At 43.3% G+C, this 13603-nt stretch overlaps 1 protein-coding gene across 1 annotated transcript in view; it reads right to left on the minus strand.

Moving 5' to 3' along the window:
- The window catches only part of DNAH14 (dynein axonemal heavy chain 14), a 321838-nt gene that overhangs the window by 52800 nt on the left and 255435 nt on the right, over positions 1 to 13603 (minus strand). The window contains exons 68-74 of the mRNA XM_057315759.1: positions 12498 to 12638; positions 11388 to 11603; positions 6741 to 6971; positions 5898 to 6019; positions 3875 to 4119; positions 402 to 823; positions 136 to 325 (exon numbers count right to left, since the gene is read on the minus strand). Coding sequence (XP_057171742.1) covers positions 136 to 325; positions 402 to 823; positions 3875 to 4119; positions 5898 to 6019; positions 6741 to 6971; positions 11388 to 11603; positions 12498 to 12638 — 1567 coding nt within the window. The remainder of the gene's footprint in view (positions 1 to 135; positions 326 to 401; positions 824 to 3874; positions 4120 to 5897; positions 6020 to 6740; positions 6972 to 11387; positions 11604 to 12497; positions 12639 to 13603) is intronic.

Here is a 13603-nt window from a genome sequence, read left to right on the forward strand (position 1 = left end):
ACCTGACCTCAAGCTGTTTTTAGTTTAACCCCAAAGAAGCACCGACTTGGAGCACGTTCAACATCTCGCCATGTTTTTCAGGGAAACATGTTTTTAAGGGCTTTTTACGGAACCCAGAGCAGTACCTTTACTTACTATTAAGTTTGGCCTGGGGCGTCACACCGTTCACGTTTGTCAGTGTGCCAGAATGTAGGAAGAGGTCCCATTCTTCACCCGGTAAGGACCCGAGGTCATCGCCTTCACCAGCATTATTTTGCATGATTGTGACGCAGAGCAGGAGGGAGAAGCTCAGTTTATGTTGGTCCAACAGAGCTGAAGAGACCACCTAGGGGGAAACGGAGCGTGAGGCCAGCCGCCTGGAGGAAATACTTACGCAAAAGTCACAGGCAAGGGTGTCTCACCTTGAAGATACGTCGTGTCAGCACATCGACTGAATTTTTAAGATGTGTCTCGGAGAGATTTTCGTCACTTCCTAGCTTCGGTTCTTTGGAGAGGTTTGTAACATCACGAGTTTTCTTCAGAGCCATCTTGTCCCTTCCGGGGCTGGGCTCTTGCTGCTCTCTGCTCGCGGAGCCGACGGCCAGCAGGAACGCCTGGCGGAACCAGTCCAGGGAGAACCGGTACGAGCGGCTGAGGCGCGCCAGGCCGGCCACGAGGAAGTAGAGCCGGGCGCCCCGGGCGGCGACGGGCAGGTGGCTGTGGCGCGCCTCCTGGACCTTACTTTGCGCTTTTTCTGTGGCTTTGATGCGCTTTGAAATTTCATTTGAAGCCTTTTTGGATTTTCTTAAGATGTCTACGATTTCCTCATCATCTAACACACATTCTAAAAAGAAACAAAAAATGATTTTAAATAAAACCCACTTGCAATATTAAACGCAGTTCCTTCATTCTGAAATCTCTCCATAAGAGTTTGGTGGCTTTATGTGGCAGATGGGCGGCTAAATGAAGACAGGTCGTATTTCCGAATAGTTTGGTTAATAGCACACACGCCCCCCCCATCTCTTCTTTGTATTACTTTAGTAGGGTGGATGCTATTTTCATTATAAGCACATGATAAGTAGCCACTCTGTCATAAGGAATGACCCACCGTCCGCATAGACAAGGAGACAAAATTTCCGAAAAATAGCATGTGCACTCCGATATTTTCTATTTTAGTAAACAATAAAGTTGGTAATGACCAACTTTAATCCAACATGGATTTCTCATTCCATGAACAGGTTGCAACTTACCTCTTGAAAAAAAGCTCTGCTCTAGAAACAGAATAATTCTCTCCTTTTCAAATATTTAAGATGGTTCTCCTATTACCATTACAAACTCTACTATTTTATGCGCATTCCCATTTTCCTCAAGTGCTTTTGTTAGTGATACGATTTGCAGACTCCTCACTATCCTTGATGCTTACCCTAGACACATGTCAGTTTGAAAAGAGCCCTCTTAAAGTGTGGTAAAGGCAAAAGGAAATGTAGATACCATTAAATGTCCTGCAGCCCATTGCCAAATATTTGGGGCAGGCCGAGTGTACGGTTCCTCCGGGAAGCTCCGACAGTCTTCACGTTAATGCCTTGCTAGAGGGAAAAACCGCCTTGTTTTGACAATAGCAAGGCCTCCCGTGTCCTGAGGGTCTTCTCGAGCATATGAAAGTCCTTTTGGAACTTTCCTTATCTTTACTTTCCGCAACCCCGAAGGTATCTAACCAGTTGCTCCTCACAATCCCAGGACAGCAGCTCTTTCTGCCCGCGGATCCTGTCCCTGTGATTTAATAAAACCACCATTCTGCACCAAGGACGTTTCAAGAATTCTTTCTTGGCCGTCGGCTCCGGACCCACCAAACCTCACCAAGAACATTTAAATATTACATCCGTATCAGGAACTAAACACAGCTTCATAATGATCATTGCAAGGAATTGTGGGATTGTTACATTCCATGACCTGGATCCCATATTCTGATTGATTTTAGCAAAGCTTTCTAAGTCACGTCGGGACCTCGGGTGTGGGCTATGTGAGTCCCCAAGCCCACCACACCGTTGCCCACAGGGAGTGGGCAACCACACTTTTACAAAGAGATAGTAAGGATGATCCATTTTACTAAAACTTGGAAAAGGGAGGGAAAATAGGTACCAAATTGAGGAATCTTTTTAGTTTTTTTCAAGAACAATTGTATTATAACTACTATTGGTAAAAGGTTAGTCTTTAAAAAATCCCTGACTCTCCCATGAGGAACCACTGGTAGGGAATCAGCACCAAAGCATAACGCCAGCTTACAGTGTGATGGGGCTATCATCAACAACTTTCCTTTGTCTCATTAAGTCGATCTCTTGTCCTATTTAGGCAAAAGTTACAGCAAAACATGACATTTGTCATATAGTGGTTCCTAGAACAGGAGAGGCTATCCTCGCGAGTCCTGTTAGGCCAACAGTCACCTCCTGTGTGTCACGTCATCTCTGCGTGTCCCAGTTTTGCTCCCTGAGGAGTGATCAGCTGCTGATTCATTCCAACCCTCCCAGAGAAACAGATGTGACAACCTGGTCCACGCAACCTCATCCTAGTCTTGTCATGAACAGAAGCATGGCTTAGCCGTGTGTGACACAGAAATAGTGTATTAGGTGTAATTAAAGTAGGAAGGAATACAGTCCGATCCTTAATAGGGAGCTAAAGCAGCTGAGAGACTTTCAAGCCCCACTGAGTCACCAGTTAAGAGAGAACGGCAGTCCACCACTAGATGGAAAGTATCTGATCACGGATGAGTTAGGAGCTGTGATACTGTGACTTATAACAGGAAATACACAGGAGGTCTTCGTCCCCATCCCTGGCTTAGAGCTCTGAATACCCTGGGGATGAGAGGAATAAAGGCGACTTCTGTTATGTTAATGAGGTGACTGTAGTCTCCATCTAAGGATGGGGTGGTTGCCAGGACAGTGACCCCCAACAGATGGCTAGCACGGAAGCCCCGCCTCTGTCCCCCACACCTCAGCCCACGCATCTCTTTCACCTGGCTGTTCCAAGTTCATCCTTGCAGAAGAGACCGGTAATCCAGTGAGCAAACAGGTGTCCTGAGTTCTAGTCTGCCAGCGAACTGATCAAACCTCAAGAGGGGCTTTGCTGGAGCTTCTATCTGAAGCCTTCTGTGGGGAGGGACAGTCTCGTGGGACTGAAAGCTTAAGGCGAGGGTGAGTCTGATGCTGTCTCTGGGGCGATCGCGTCAGAATGGAGTTGAATTGTAGGACACCCACCCAGCATCCGAACATTGTCATTAGCATGGGGGATCCCCATCCCGCATGTTGAAACTGGGTATCCAGAACCTTTTAGGAGCAGATAGGTCAGTGTGCCCCCAGGAACTGACAACGCTTTAGATATAGTGGTTTAGAAATTATATTGTAAAAATTTAAAGACTATGGTTTCTTAGATATTTCTTGTGTTGAAGAGGAAAATAATTTCTACTACTATTTTAATAAACATCATATTTTAATGGGACACATAGAAGTAAATTACTGAATTTTGTCCTGGTATATTTTAATTATTAATACTTGGGGAAAGCCTCATCTTTTGGTCTCTACAATCTAACTTGATCCATATGACGGATGTCAGATATATGATGGAGTGGTCTCCGTAAGATTTTTCTCATAACTTATGTGATTATCTCGTGGCCACTGTCATATAGTATAATGAGCTCCGGCAGAGGTAGGAACGTAGGGACATCAACATCCATAGTGTTTTAATTTTAGAAATAGGGCGTTTCACCCACACTAATCAGTTATCTGTTGGAAACGCACATCTGATATTTTTGGTACCAATCCAGAACGTGGCTCTTAGAGCTTTCATTCCGTCCTTCACAGAGGTACGCGAAGGTCTGACGTCACTGAAGACCCTCACTAACCTTGTGCGTTCCGTAGCACAGTCAGCGTTTTTTCCTCTAGTTCTTCAAGGGTCACAGCATCAAGGGAGATACTCTCCAGTAACTGGAAATGTTGCTTTTCTAAGTAAGGAACTTCGTGAGTTAAGATGGTAGACAGGAGCTGGTCCTGCAAACCCTGGAACGTCACTGTGAAGTTGACCATGGTAACACAGTTGCACACTGCGGGAGGAACCCGGGGGGTGTCTATTTCCGTAGACATGTATAACCTAAAGCACGAGAAACGCGCCGGTTAGTCAGAGGGTCTACAGAGGAAAAGAATGAAACAAATTTATTAAATAATAGAAAAAACATTTCTCCTAGAAGTAAACAAGGTTGATTTTTAGTGTTGCTCAGCCTGGTACAGAGAAGAGGCTCTCACTTTGTACCGTGTGAATACAGGTGCTATTTACTAAGAAACACCGCCACAGATGATGCCCCTACTGTATTCGGTGGGAGCATCGGGACAGAGGAAAGCAGTGCTAGCTAGCGGTAGCTCTGACCCGCTGTCAGATGATTGTCAGCACTGTGGTTTCTGCCCCGAGTGAGCGAGAGCCCGGTGGAGGGTGTGAGCAGAGGGAGGCCGACCTTCTCTAAAGGGACCACTCCGCGGGGGTGGGAGGTTTCGGGGGAGAAGGAAGCTGGGAGAGGGCTGCGCATGCGAGAGGTGGGGGAGGGGCCTGGAGTGGGGTGGTACGGGGGGGGGGGGAGATAAGGGTCAAGAATGATTCTGGATCTTGTTTGGTCTCCCCAGCAACTCAACCCAGCAGGGACAGCTCCTGTTCCATTTTATAAAGGGTGGAACTGAGGCCCAGAGAGGTTCAGTAAGTCACTCAGACCCCAATATGTAGCCGCACAGTGACAGAGTGGGGACCCGTGTGCAGTCTGCCTCCACAGGGGTGCCCCCCACCACCTCTTCAAACTCACAACCAAACATGGGCGCCAGGTGGGCAATTCGGCAAAACGTTCCTTCATTAGCCTCCCTAGAGCTGTTGCTCAATCAATAATATTCGGCGAGAAAGAAGGAACGGCGTCCTGCAGAACGCAGCGCCCCGGACAGGGTCTGTTACACAAAGAGGTTTCGAGTCCTTAAAGAATCCTGTTTGTTTAACCTAGAGCTTTTAAGAAGTATGAGACCCTTTTTTGAGTGACACCTATTAAATCCCTAGAATGTTCTGAGGATCATACTTTGCAATAAGGAGGGAGGCTGGGCGAGGGGAGTCCAGGCTGTACGAGCGTGGTGAGGGGCAAGGCTGCGGAGCCCTGCCGGGGTGGGGGGGTGCGAGGACCCACCGACCACATGAGCACTCAGCGTGTTACCGCCCCTGTAAGGCAGGGGAGTGCACCTGCTGGGGACCAGTAAACCCACCTTCCCGCTCCCCCTTGCTGAGGACTCGCTCACGCAGTGAGCTGCCGATGGTGAAGTCATGGGCAGAGTGCACATTCCTGGCCACTCAAATGTCTTATTCCCTTGGGAATTATATTTTTGTGGTAATTAAACCAGACTCTATGGGGTGCTTTGTGGCAGGGGGAGTGGGGGTTGCATCCCGGAAGGTCCCTTGCTCCTGGGAACATGCATACAACATTTTTATCTGACCAAGCGGAATCTGTTCTCTTTTTGCTCTGGATATCCAATACGGATTTTGTTTTTTAAAGGAGCAGAAGCTTTTCTTGCTGAAATAAAATGTTAGGCAAACAGATCCACTGGAATTCTTGTGGATCAAGTGGGGCCAGGCTTTGCACACCTTCTGGGGACTCCCCCTGGACCCACAGGGCTTATCAGGAACAGCATGGAAAATGCTGGTTTGGAAAGCTTGATAAATAAAAGTCAGTTCTCTATCCCGTGTACTAATGAGTGCAACCGGAAACGCAAACAAACAAAACATTCGAAATGCAATCTCACTTTTTCCTCCAGGAGAAGCTTCCCGGGACTGAAATACAGGCCTTCAATAATATTTGTCTTTAAAAATATAAACAGTTGACTCAATTTCACTGTGAGAGACTTTACCTAAATTTGGAATTGTATTCAATCTCAGAATCATGAATCCTTATGAAATATTGTCCTCTTTTCTGATAGATATCCTTCTTCAAAATTGCCTTCAAGCTTGGAGTTAATGTTTCAGGGAGATTCTGAAAAACCCAACAAACATAAATAAGAAGTTCATCTTATAACAAATAAATCAGTTGAAAAGACAGAGCATTTAAAAAATGTGTTTCTGGGGCGCCTGGGTGGCTCAGTCGGTTGAGTGTCTGACTCTTGAATTTCGGCGCAGGTCATGATCTCAGGGTCATGAGATCGAGCCCCGCAGTGGGCTCTGCACTCAGTGGGAAGTCTGCTTGAGATTCTCTTTCTCTTTACCTTTGCTGCTCCCCACCCCCCGACTCTTTCTTGTCTCTAAGAAAAATAAAAAGTAAATCTTGTTAGTATTTGGACACCAAAGAAAGCCTGATCGGAGAGAACTGAACACTGAAAAGTCACTGCATTTATTATTTTGTTTATTTATTATTTTTTAAAAAAGATTTTATGTATTTTGAGAGAGAGAGAGAGAGGAGAGCATGCATGTGCAAGGGGGGAGAGGGGCAGAGGGAGAGGGAAAGAGAGACTCTCCAAGGAGACACCCTGCTGAGCGTGGAGCCCAACGCAGGGCTCGATCCCATGACCCCGAGATCATGACTTGAGCCGAAATCAAGAGTTGGATGCTCAACCGAGCCACCCAGATGCCCCTCTTTATATATATTTTCCCCTGACAAAGTTACCTGTAACTCAGAGCTTTTAGTTTCTGTGCTCGGGGCACACAGTATCTATGGCAGCTGCACGGAATCAGGGAGTGAGGCTGTTCTGCCCTAATACCTGCAAGAGGACGCTGCCTCCCGTTTTCATAGCATTTTCGATGGTCTGGATGTAACTGCTGTCCTCGATGGACAGCTCCTGCAGCCGGGACCCTTCCATCTGCCGGATCCAGTTGTGTGCCTGCTTGTGTGGGTCAATCAGCAGTGGCCACTGCAGGCCGTTCTTGATCAGGATGGCGTTCTCGGTTGAGTACTGACCAAGGGGGAGCCCCTGAGAATGCCATCGGCCGATCTGGAACGAGAGCACTGGTACTTTACGGTTTCATACACTCATTCACGTCTTTAGTATCCTGTAAGATCTCAGTGGATCCTACAGGATCACTGCCTTTAAGAAAAATCAAATACTCTTTGAAAGGACTAAGGAGATGAACAATTTAAAACATTGGGATATGAAATTTTGGGTAATATGAGTAATTATTCCATAATTGACACTTTTCTGTTCATCAGGAAGGACGAATGCCCATCACAACAAAGATGCTATGGGAGACAGGCAAGAATTTTAAGAGAGGGTTCCTGTTCCCAAGGATCTTGGACTTGAATGCACATATGAAACATGCAAGAACACAGAATTATACAGAGGTGATCACAGCTACTCTGTTGCACACCCACCACCTGCCAAGAACATACGTACATTATCTAGTTAAATTGCGACAACAACCCTCATTTCTCGGAAGGAGGAACTGGGGTCTGCCCGTGGTCATACTGTCAGAGGAAGAGGCAGACCGAGGGTTTGACTCAGATGCTGACTGCAAGACTGATAAACTTCTCATCCTTACGGAGTCTCTGCCTGCGGCTCTGACTTCACGGCAGTCCCAGCAGGCTGGGAGGAAAAGCCAAGAAGGCTCATGGAGGTCAGAGAAGGAACAGGACACCGGGACGGTCCAGTGAAAGGCAGCAGGGCGTCCCCGGAGAAGCCAAGGATACTTTTCAGTTTAAAGGAAAGAAGAAGTATTTTGTGTAAGCCTGTGAAGAACTGCATTCTCTTGAATCTACACAAGAGGAAACCAGAGAGGGGATGAAGAATCCTGAAACCCACAAGTAGCTGAGTAGCTCCCTTTGCATCTGATTACAGGTGCAGGAAAGCCAAGGTCAGCGAGGGGAGAGAAACAAACTTCCTACCCAAGAGGTTCTATTTTAAAAAACCAATCTTTCCCCTGACTTCCATGCTTTTCCGTATTGTTTTACCCAAGTATGTGTTCCTAAATGCTCTCATTTCATTTTGCTAATTTTGGAACTTTAGATAAAGGCAATCTTCAAGTATCCCCTTTTCTGTCTGACCTCGTCTGTGTTGTTTTATAACTGTATTTATTCATTCTCACTGCAGTATTTATGAACACACCTAGATTTATTTATCCATTCTACTGGTGAGGGAACTTAGAGTGTTTCTCAACTTTTGGGTTATTATGAATAATGCTACAATGAACATTCTTTTATATTCTTCTGATTAACTTATATATATATACACACACATTTCTTATGGGTAAACACCTAGGAATGTTGGGTCATGGTGTGTGTGTTTTAAGTAGGCTCCACGCCCAGCATGGACCCCAACGTGGGGCTTGAACTCACGACCCTGAGATCAAGACCTGAGCTGAGATCAAGTGTCGGATGCTTAACTGAATGAGCCACCCAGGCGCCCCAGGGAGGTGTATTTTTAATACTTGTAGCTGAAGTCAGTTTTCTAAGATGATGTTAGCATTTTATATTCTCACCAGCAGTGTATGAGAATTTCTATTATTCCCTATCCATGCTAATTCTTAATATTATTAGTCTTTCAAATGTTAGTCCCTTTGGCTGATGTTGGCTGATGTGTTGTGATATCTCATTTTAGATTTAACTTTCATTCCCTAATGAATAATGAGGTTAAGCACCTTTCAAATGTTTATTGGTGATTTTGTGAGCTGCCTGTTCAAGGTTCTTACCCATTTATTTACTAGCTTGTATGTCTTTTGCTACTGATTGGTAGAACTTTTTATTACAAATATTCTCTTCTATTCATTGACTTCTCTTTATATCCTCTGAGTGTGGTATCTTTTGAAGAATAAAAGGTCTAAATTTTAATGTAATTCATTTAATGTTTTCCTTTATGGTTAGTGCCACTTAAAAAATCTTTTCTTAGGGTCATGAACATATTCTCCTAAATTATGCTTTACTAACTTGCCTTCCACAGTTAGGTCCACAATTCAATTGCAATTGAACTTTTATATATGGTGTGAGGTAATGATCAATTTTTTTTTTTTTACTTATGGATATTCAATCACCCAGCCCTACTTATTGAAAAGACTACCCATTCCTTACTGCACTGCAGTATCAGCTTTGTCATAAATCAGATGTCCACGTACGTGTGGGTCTGTTTCTGGGCTCTCTGTTCTGTTCCATTGGTAGTGGTGTTTGTCCTGCACTGGGACACACATGGATAAATAATTCCCCTGTCCTAAATAAATGTCCTAAGTGTTGATATTTGATACAGCAAGTCCTTCCACCTTGTTCTTCATCAATAATATCTTAGACACGTTGGCTCTCTGCCTTCTAACTTTCAGAATCAGTTTCTCAGGTAAGATACACACATACGTGCTCCCCTACCTGCAGGAATGCTGATAGGGATTACCCTGGATCTACAGATCCATTTGGGAAGAACTGGCAGCTTCAGGATACTGAGTCTTTCCATTCGTGAACATGGCATAACTCTTCACTTACTTAGTTTTCTTAAAATTTATCACTTTATCCCAATAATATTTTATAGTTTTGTTCCTGTAAATTTTATACAACTTCTGATGGATTCATTTTGATGCTATGATAAATGGTATCTACAAACATTGTGCACCCTGCTTGTGCTGGTGTAGAGAAATACAATCAATTTTTGTATATTAACTTTAATTCCAGAAACTTTGAGAAACATTATTAAACTTCTATGAATTCTCATGTCTACAGATCCTCTTGGATTTTCTAGGTATATATCTGCAAGAATTTCTATTTCTTGTTTTTTTTCTCCTTTTCCAATCCTAGTATCTTTTACTAGCCTTACTGCATGTCTAGGATCTCTGCTAGGGTGTTAGACACGGTGGAGATGGTGGATATCCCTTTGTCATGTTTCTAGTCTCAAAGGAAAAACGTTGAGCAATGCTTCATTTTTTCACTTCTGATTTCTTCTCTGACTTGTGGTTAGTTTGGGAGTATATGTCCTAATTTCCAGAAATATGGGGATTTTCAAAGAAACTTTTATTCTCTGACTTGTGGCTTCATTGCCTTATTGTGACAGATAACATGCTCTGTGATTTCAGTCCTTTGACATCTGTTGAAACTTCTGGGGGGGGGCTGGTGATCTGGTCAGTGTTGGCACTGTTCTACAGGTGCTTGCACAGAACGTGAGCTTCAGCTGTAGGCCACAGTGTCCTGGGTGTGCCTAGTACGTCCGTTTGTGGATTATATTGGTCAAATCTTCTCTATCCTTACTGAGTTTTGTGTTCTTTTTCTATGAGTTATAGGAAGAAGTGTGTTAGATCTTTCACTATGATTGTAGATTTGTCCATTTTTATCTGTAGTTCTTTTAATGTGTGCTTTATGAATTTATTTGAAGTCTGATTATTAGTTACAAACAAATTGAGAATTGAGAGAACATTCTTGGAGACTTGGATGAATTCTTATTGTAACATAAAGTTATTTAATTCTAGTAATCCTTTTTTGCCTTAAAGTCTATTTTGCCCTTTTTTGGTAATCTGTGGTAAATTTCCTTTTTTTTTTTTTTTTTTACTGCCAACCTTCATGTTTTAGACGTGTTCTTTCTAAATAACTTATGGTTTCTGTTTTGTGCTTTGGTTTATATTTTTATATAGTCTTACGATCTTACCCTTTTAAGTGGACTTTTTAGATCACTTACATCTAACGTAATTATTGATATATTTGGGTTTAAGTTGGTTATTAGCATTATGCAAATGAGAAGCCAGTATTTGCTTCTGAGACTTTTTGTAGGTTGGATGGTCAGTTTAAGTTGGGTTATCAGTGCAGAAATCAATCTAAAATTACTCTTTGGGTATGAATAAAAAAGGTGTATTTCTTTTTTATCCCCTCAACATAGACAGATAGACAATAAATATTTATTGATAAATTTGAGGTCTATATTTTTGGCTTTTTCTAAGAATATTACCTGTGGCTCAGTAAGTTCACCTATTTTATTTTTTTAAATATTTTACTTATTAATTTTGAGAGAGAAAGAATGAGCGAGGGCGGGGAGGGGCAGAAGGAGAGGGAGAGGGCCTGATTCCATGACCCTGAGATCGTGACCTGAGAATAGCCAGACGCTTAACTGACTGAGCCACCTAGGTGCCCTGTGTTCACCAATTTTATTAATGAAAGGGGCTTCAGGGAGAGAAACTGGCTATATTTATCAGGGTGGGGCAGTAGGACTACAGTGAGTAAGAGGATTTTCTGACTTTTGCCCAGAGGATGAGAAATAAGAGATGTAACTGAGGCATTAGAACTATAATTTTGAAAAAGTATTTTTTTTTTAAAGACCTGCAACAAATTTCAGTATTTTCCTTTATCAAAACAACTTGGGGAAAAGATCCCAGTCAAAAAAAAAAAATGCATTTACACCCAAAATTCAAATCAACAACAGCCACTTAACTGGGTAATAGAAATAAGTTACTACCTCGTGTTTTTGTGCCATGACTTCAATTAAGGAAAAGTTAGGAGAAAAAGAAATGTTGTTTTTAGTGCAAAGATTCTCCCATTTGTTCACAATTAACCGGCGAAATTCGGCTGTTAAGGCTCCGCCGTAGACAATGCACGCTGCAGACAGAAGGGTGTCGCCCAAAATTCCTTCCAACTTCTTGTCTATTCGACTGATTGTTTCTTGCCATCGAGTCTAAATGTTAAAATAAAAATGAGTTCTTGCTATTGGGCATAAAATACACTATTATGAGACATTTAAGATATTCGTGGTCTCCAACTTGGATCTAGCATTGCTATTAGTATCACTGTTCTCATGCTATTTGCATTAAAATTAATAATGGATAATATTATAAAAGAGTTTTCTAAGGGGAACATGAGCCCTGTTCTTGGATTTGTCAACACTGTCATAGTTGTTAGCACCGATAGCCATGTCAAGTCCTCTGTGTCACAAAGCAGGGTAATTTTTAAAATAACAATACATCATATTATTAATGGTGTTCCGTAATAATCGTGACTGATGTTTATTGAATCCTTCCATGTCCAACAGGCATTTTACTTTGAAAATCTCATTTGATGCTTTCAATATCCTGTTAAGTAAAAGCCACTGACTTCATTTTAAGACCAGAAAGTTGAAGTTTAGAGAAGATCAGCAGAAATTTTAAAAAGAGAGATAAAAGAGGCCTGAGGATTGACAGAACAGAATAAAATTTTCTCCTCCCTTTGAGGTCTCATCCCCTTTAAGCCACCTTGGCTTATGCATTTGGCTTGGGCTGTCCCTGTGCTGGACAGGGAAAGCTCGGACATGCTCACCGACAGGTTTACTGTGGACCTCGTCAGACTAGAGAGCTGAGCTCTGGGGAGCAAGAGAAAGTCCTGTCGGATCCTTGCAGTCTGTCGCCTCTGTTTGAAGACTACTTGACCAGAACTCCTTTGTTTTTATAAGGAGTGTCTGCTGATCTCAATAAAAAAACAACTGGATGATAAGATAGTTTTAGGAGGTACGTGATACAACCTTGGGTGAAAATAGCATCCTGGGGGTTGTCAAGCCCGGGAGAAATTACTGAAGGAGATAGAGAGAGAGTCATGCCTTCTCATCTTCCAGGGCGGTTAGCAGGACGGACGCGCACTGCAGGCGCTTGGTGGCCAGTTTCCTTCTGTTGACTAAGAGCTCTTTTTCAGCAACTACGTCTCTGTAGGCCGCCTGCAAACACAGCACATGTTCTTCGACCTGAAAGACAATTCGTTCATTATTGAGACACACTATTACTCTCATTTTGCCTCAAGAGTTTAACTGTTGCTTACATAAATACAGTGCACGGCCACTTCATTCTCACGTCCTGGAAAATCTTCCGGGAAAGATGGGCTACGTTAACAGTAACAGTGTGGTCAGTAAATAACCGATCCCCTGATACTCCAGTCTGTCTTGAAAATGCCACTTTCCTCAACAGGCTTTTGTACAAGCTCAGCACTTGAAGATTCATCATTTTCTGATTTCTTTTTCAGACAGAAAATGTTATATCCAGTTTCCTTCTCCAAAAAGATGACTGAACTTTCCATTCCAGATACACTGACCAGCCCGGATGAACTAGTGGGCTTTCGAAGCAAGGCTGGTAGGATGAAGGGGGGTTTTTAAAGTACGCCTGGGCTGTCGGGGGAAAGGGTATCGTCCTGAAGAGCTGACAAAATTATATTCTTAAATTAGCACTTATCTTGATAATGCCTTTGCTCAAAAGCATTTGGTGAATTTCTCTAGAAATCATTGCCCATGGACATGGCCCAAAGTTTTGGCCCCATCAATAAAAGCCTCCCCGACCTGGCCCCAACCTCCCTCCCCAGTGTCATCTCCTTTCCAATAATATCAGTCAGCAGCCAGACTGCTCTCTTCTGCATTTCCTCCAACTCCTTAAATGTAAGCCTCAGTCCTGTCAAATCCACACCGATGTACTGTTTACTTATTTTTTTTTTAAAAGATTTTATTTGTTTATTCGACAGAGACAGAGACAGCCAGCGAGAGAGGGAACACAAGTAGGGGGAGTGGGAGAGGAAGAAGCAGGCTCATAGCGGAGCCTGATGTGGGACTCGATCCCGTAACGCTGGGATCATGCCCTGAGCCGAAGGCAGACGCTTAACCGCTGTGCCACCCAGGCGCCCCCGATGTACAGTTTATAACCGCTGTTTGAGAAGTTATTATAA

This window comes from Ursus arctos, unplaced genomic scaffold, assembly GCF_023065955.2.
Source record: "Ursus arctos isolate Adak ecotype North America unplaced genomic scaffold, UrsArc2.0 scaffold_2, whole genome shotgun sequence".
Taxonomy (NCBI): domain Eukaryota; kingdom Metazoa; phylum Chordata; class Mammalia; order Carnivora; family Ursidae; genus Ursus; species Ursus arctos.